Source organism: Melospiza georgiana, chromosome 31, assembly GCF_028018845.1.
Source record: "Melospiza georgiana isolate bMelGeo1 chromosome 31, bMelGeo1.pri, whole genome shotgun sequence".
Taxonomy (NCBI): Eukaryota; Metazoa; Chordata; class Aves; order Passeriformes; family Passerellidae; genus Melospiza; species Melospiza georgiana.
In genome coordinates this window covers 2,177,434-2,183,258 of record NC_080460.1, presented here as the reverse complement: position 1 = coordinate 2,183,258, position 5,825 = coordinate 2,177,434, and the positions used below count along the sequence as shown (strand labels likewise).

Sequence of the window (5,825 nt, the reverse complement as noted above, 5' to 3'; positions counted from 1 at the left end):
ACAAGCCAATCATAAAATATGCATTTTTCACACTGGGGACACCTTTCGGACGGGCTCATCCGCACCGGCAGCCCCGGAGGTTCCTGTAAAGCAGCACCAGGGAGCGCGGAGGCACTCGGGGTCGTCGTGGCAGCGGTGATGGGAGGAGGAGGAGGCCATGAGGGCCCCGGTTCCCCTTTGTGGCGGCCGCGTTGTCCCCCGGTCCCCGAGCATCCCCGGCGGAACTACCGGGGGGCGGAACGCAGCGCGCAGAGGCGGCGGCGCGGCCGGGCAGGAATGGGGACGGACCGCGGGCCGCGCCGCCATTGGCTGTTGGCGGTGCACCCGCCCCGGTGTTCCCCCAGCGCGGCGGCGGCGATGGCGGCGCGGGGCCGGTGCCCCGAGTGCGGCTCGGGCTCGCTGGTGGAGGACGCGCACTACGCGCAGCAGCAGCTGGTGTGTGCCGCCTGCGGCTGCGTCCTGTCCGAGGGGCTCCTCACCACCACCTACACCGACGAGGAGCATCTGAGGGGTGCGCTACCGGAACCGGGGCGGGGGGGGGCAGGACCGAGCCGGCCCGAGCAGCGAAGCGCTCCGAGCTGTGTCTGTACCGGGCACTGTCGGGTCAGACCGGGCAGACCCCTCTCTCCATCCCCCCAAACACCAGCGGGGGTTTCCAGCCCACCCGCAGCAATTCGCGGCCAGGTTTGGCTTGGAGCCGGTGATGAGCTTTACATTTAATTGAATTGAAATTTTTAAATTTAAATTTAATGAATCTCTTATCGTTAAAAGGGATTATTAAAATCTCATTGAAATCTCAAATTTCAAGTGAATTAATATCTTATTATTAAAATCTCACTGGAATCTCTTAGAAAAGCTGGAAGTGCAGCAGAGCAGCCCTGAGGTTGTTGCTGGCTCTCTCTGGAGCTCAGAGGAGATCCACGATCTCACTTTTACCTGTTTTCAGTGCCCTCAAACAGCTCTGATTGCTGCAGTTCGGTTCTGTGGGCACCTGCTGGCCCCAAAACCAAATGTCTGCATCCCTGCAGGACTGACAGACACTCTGTGTCCCTGCATTCCCTGCAGGACTGACAGATTTCCCCTCCCTGTTTTCCAGAGGTCGCCTATTCCCAGAGCACCGGGCAGAAGGAGCAGCTGAGCCGCTGCCTGCAGCGAGGTAAGAGAAACTCCCCGTCCTCCGGTTTGTTTCACCTCATTCTGCCAGTGAAAAATGCCAAAAACCCCTGGAACTGATCCAGGGGAGTGCCCTTGGTGCTGCCTGCAGGGCTGGGTGAGTGCTGCTTGTTTTTGTCATCATTTTGTGTTGATTCAGTTGATCCTCCAGAGAAGCTTTAATAATAAAATAAAAGAAAAGCTTTAATATAAAAAAGCTTTAATATAAAAAGAGCTTTAATAATAAAAGAAAAGCTTTAATATAAAAAAGAGCTTTAATATAAAAAAGCTTTAGTACACAAAAAGCTTTAATAATAAAAGAAGCTTTAATATAAAAACCAGGGCATTGTGGAGATCCTGTGGGGGCATTCCCTGGTTTTGGGAGACACAAGAAGCTTCCCTCAAAAAGCTGTTAGACCCCATTGGCTCCTTCCCCTGTTCCTACATCTGTTCCTGTGTTTCTGAGCCACTCCTCCCCTATTCCCTGATCAGCCCTCACCTTTGTGAGAGCAGGGACAGCCCCCAGGGCCCTGTAGGGTGAAAGCTGCAGGGTGCTTTGTCTGGGTGTGGGTGCTTCCTCTGTGTGTGTGGGTGCTTTTTCTGTGCTTTCTTTGTGTGTGGGGGCTTCCTCTGTGTGGATACTTTTTCTGTGTGTGTGTGTAGGTGCTATTTCTGTGTGTGTGGGTGCTTTTTCTGTGGTTTCTGTGTGTGTGTGTGGGTGCTTTCTCTGTGTGTGTGTTGCTGCTTTTTCGGTGCTTTCTCTGTGTGTGGTTGCTGGGACCTGAACATCTCACCTGAACCTCTCAGGTGATAAAAATACAGATAAATATATACAGATAAAATCCAACTTGGCCGTCATTGGCCAATAAGTAAAAACAATTCACATGAAACCAATGAAACAATCTCCAAACCACATTCCAAAGCAGCAAAACACAGGAGAAGCAAATGAGATAATTATTGTTTTCCTTTTTCTCTGAGGCTTCTCAGCTTCCCAGGAGAGAAATCCTGGCAAAGGGATTTGTGGTGATGTTCACAGGAATCTCAGGATGAGGGATGAAATGAGAATCTTGACTCCATGTTTCAGAAGGCTGATTTATCATTTTATGATATATATTTTATTAAAAGAAAATGATGAACTAAAAGAATAGAAGAAAGGATTTCATCAGAAGGCTTGAAAGGAAAGGGAAGGAATGATAATAAAATGATACAGGTAAAACATCTGTGGATATTATGCAAAAGTCCTTTTTGCCTCCTTACCCTGGACTATGCCAGCAGCAACTCACACTGCTCCAAACAATATTCTGAGCAGAAATTGAAATTCCTTTTCCCCCACAGGCATCCGGCGGGTGCAGGACCTCTGCAAGGTGCTCAAGCTGCCAGCAGCCTTTGAGGAAACGGCTGTGTCCTACTTCCAGAGGGCTCTGGAGCTGCCTGCCTTCCACCTGGTCAGCCTGGAGAAGAAGGAGCTGCTGGGGGGGTGCTGTGTGCTGGTGACGTGCCGGCAGCGCCGCTGGCCGCTGACCATGGGCACCGTGTGCTCCCTGCTCTACGCCAAGCAGGAGCTCTTTGCCAGCGTCTTCCTGAGCCTGCAGAGGGAGCTGGGGCTCTCTGTGCCTGCCCTGAGCCTGGCAGACCTGGTGACAACACACCTGAGCAGGTGAGGGGGCAGCCTTTGGTGGGTGGAGGGGATGGGGTGTGACAAAGACTGGCGTTTGTCCCTCCCTTGTCACAGCTGGGCTGTTGTCGCAGACATCTTTTCAGTAAAAATCTTTCCTTAAGATTTTTTTCCTCCTGAGAAGCTGAGAGGCCTCAGGGACAGAATGTAAACAATGGTTATCTGCTGCTGTGGAATGCAACAGGTGCATCTGTGATTGGTCTCATGTGGTTGTTGGTAATTAATGGCCAATCACAGTCAGCTGGCTTGTACAGAGAGTCTGAGGCAGCTGCCTGTGTTATCATTCTTTTCTCTTCTTTTCTATTCTTAGCTTAGCCAGCCTTCTGAGATGAAACCTTTCCTTCTATTCTTTTTAGTATAGTTTTAATGTAATATATATCGTAAAATAATAACTCAAGCCTTCTGAAACACGGAGTCAGATCCTCATCTCTTCCCTCATCCAAGAACCCCTGTGAACACCGTCACAGGCTGTGATTCTCATCCTGCTCCATTCTCCTCACAGATTGCTCAGGGAGGCCCCATGGATCAGGGAATCCCAGATCTCTGAGGTTGGAAAAGATCTCTGAGGCCAACCTGTGCCCGATGCCCAAATTGTCAGCCAGCCCAGAGCACTGAGTGCCACCTCCAGGGATGGGGACACCACTCCCTCCCTGGCAGCAATTCCAGTGCTTTGGAACCTTTTCCATAAAGAAACTCCTCCTGGTGTCCTCAAGCAGCAGCCATGGCAGGAGCAGGGTGTGTCTTGGATTTTTGGGGTTCCCAGATGAAGTGAGGAATGATGATTCTGACTCCATGTTCTTAGAAGGCTGATTTATTATTCTATTCTATTCTATTCTATTCTATTCTATTCTGCTATACTAAACTATACTAAAGAATACAGAAAGGATACAGAAGGCTAAAAAGATAATAATGAAAACTCCTGACTCTCTCCTCAGAATCCAACACAGCTTGGCCATCATTGACCAATAACTAAAAGAAATTCACACAAAACCAATGAAGCAATCTCCAACCACACTCCAAAGCAGCAAAACACAGGAGAAACAAATTAGATAATATTGTTTTCCTTTTTCTCTGAGGCTTCTCAGCTTCCCAGCAGAGAAATCCTGGCAGAGGGATTTGTCGTGGTATTTGCAGGGGTCCCAGGATGAGGGAAGAGATGAGAATCTTGACTCCATGTTTCAGAAGGCTGATTTATTCTTTTATGTTAAATATTATATTAAAAGAAAATGATATACTAAAGGAATAGAAGAAAAGATTTAATCAGAAGGCTTGAAAGGAAAGGAAAGAATGATAATAAAATCTTGTGACTGACCAGGGAGTCTGAGACAGCTGGACTGTGATGGGCTATTAATTAGAAACAACTAATCAAAGATGCTCCTGTTGCATTCCACAGCAGCAGATAATTATTGCTTTTCTTCTCTGAGGCTTCTCAGCTTCCCAGGACAGACTTTTCCAGCTTCCCAGGGATTTTTCCCTAAAATGTGACAATGACAGATGTGTTTGTCCCCGATGCTCCCCCTGACCGTGGCTCTTTCCCCCTGCAGCTTCCGGCTGGTGCAGCCCAGTGCCAACATCCCTGGGCCCTTCCTGGAGGACAAGGAGCAGCTGGTGGCCCGGACCATGGCCATTGTGGAGCTGGCCAGTGCCACGTGGCTGGTGACCGGGCGGCACCCGGTGCCCGTGGTCACGGCCGCGGCGTTCCTGGCCTGGCAGTCCCTGCGGCCCGGCCCGCGCCTCTCGTGCCCCCTGGCACGGTTCTGCCGCCTGGCAGGGGTGGAGCTGCCCCCTCCAGCCCAGCTGAGGCTGAAGGAGCTGCTGGAGATCCTGCTGGCGATGGCCTCCCAGCTCTCCTGGCTGCGCGGCTTCCGCCTGGACAAGAAGACGGTGGTGAAGCACATCGGGGAGCTGCTGCAGCACCGGCTGCTCCTGCTGAGACGTGCCTTCAGCCAGCAGGACGGGCTGGAGCAGCAGGGCACGGGCCTGGGCATGGGCTCTGAGAGCCAGGAGTGCCAGGGCTGTGTGAGCCAGGGCTCTGTGAGCCAGGAGTGCCAGGGCTCTGAGAGCCAGGGCTCTGTGAGCCAGGAGTGCCAGGGCTCTGAGAGCCAGGGCTCTGAGAGCCAGGAGTGCCAGGGTTCTGTGAGCCTGGGCTCTGTGAGCCAGGAGTGCCAGAGCTCTGAGAGCCAGGAGTGCCAGGGCTCTGAGAGCCAGGAGTGCCAGGGCTCTGAGAGCCAGGGGTGCCAGGGCTGTCTGAACCAGGGCTATCAGGATAAGGACTCTGTGAATAAGGACTCCCCAGGCCAGGGCTCTGTGAGCCAGGGTTCTTTGAGCCAGGGGTGCCAGGATTCTGTGAGCCTGGGCTCCCTGAATAATGGCTGTCTGGATAAGGACTCCCCCAGCCAAGGCTCTGTGAGCCAGGGCTCCCTGGATAAGGACTCTGTGAATAACAACTCCCCAGCCCAGGCTCCCCCCAGCTCTCCTGCAGTGCCACAGCAGCAGGGCAGTCCCTGGGCAGGGCAGCAGCAGCAGAGGGGCACCCTGAGGCCCCTGCTGCCCCCCTGCCTCCTCCAGCCCAGGAAGAGGCTGCGGGCGGCGGCTCCGAGCGCTGCGGGCGCGGCCGTGACGGGCGATGAGCCCATCTCAGACAGCGAGATCGAGCAGTACCTGAGGAGCCCCGAGGAGATCAGAGCCTTCAGGAGGGCCAAGGCCTGGTCCTGAAGGTGTCCCTGGCCCAGAGGGACAATTTGGGGACCAGAAATGTGAAGCCCACCGGGGACAGAGCGATTGTGCTGCTGGGACGGTCGCCCAGAGAATGGGGCATTTTATGGAGTGACTGCTTCAGGTTATTTTACATTTCTGTTGTAAGTAAATAAAAGCACAAAAGGTGCCAGGTTTTCCAGGGCAGCCTCACCTTGGATTTCTCATTCTTCAGCAGAAAGTCTTTGTGAAGGTCAAACACTGCATTTGAACACAAAGTCTGAGGGAAATCACACAGTAGATC

The 5,825-nt window shown here is 52.7% G+C and overlaps 1 protein-coding gene across 2 annotated transcripts; it reads left to right on the top strand.

Annotated features, from left to right (window-relative positions):
- The first annotated feature begins 357 nt into the window (after positions 1-357).
- On the top strand, positions 358-5,752 carry BRF2 (BRF2 RNA polymerase III transcription initiation factor subunit). Of its 2 annotated transcripts, XM_058042502.1 has the most exons (5): positions 358-511; positions 1,097-1,156; positions 2,488-2,809; positions 4,372-4,963; positions 5,012-5,751. In XM_058042502.1, exons 1-5 carry the CDS (start codon positions 358-360, stop codon positions 5,540-5,542), a joined length of 1,659 nt encoding a protein of 552 aa, XP_057898485.1. In that variant the 3' UTR covers positions 5,543-5,751. The 2 variants fall into 2 exon arrangements, with proteins under 2 accessions (XP_057898485.1, XP_057898484.1); XM_058042501.1 differs by having other exon boundaries at positions 4,372-5,752.
- The last annotated feature ends 73 nt before the right edge of the window (positions 5,753-5,825 follow it).

Excerpts from the sequence above, each read along its gene's own strand:
- BRF2 (XM_058042501.1), top strand. The coding sequence starts at position 358 with ATGGCGGCGCGGGGCCGGTGCCCCGAGTGCGGCTCGGGCTCGCTGGTG. Across the intron at positions 512-1,096 it reads CGACGAGGAGCATCTGAGGG|AGGTCGCCTATTCCCAGAGC; the intron begins GTGCGCTACCGG and ends CCTGTTTTCCAG. Across the intron at positions 2,810-4,371 it reads GTGACAACACACCTGAGCAG|CTTCCGGCTGGTGCAGCCCA; the intron begins GTGAGGGGGCAG and ends TTCCCCCTGCAG.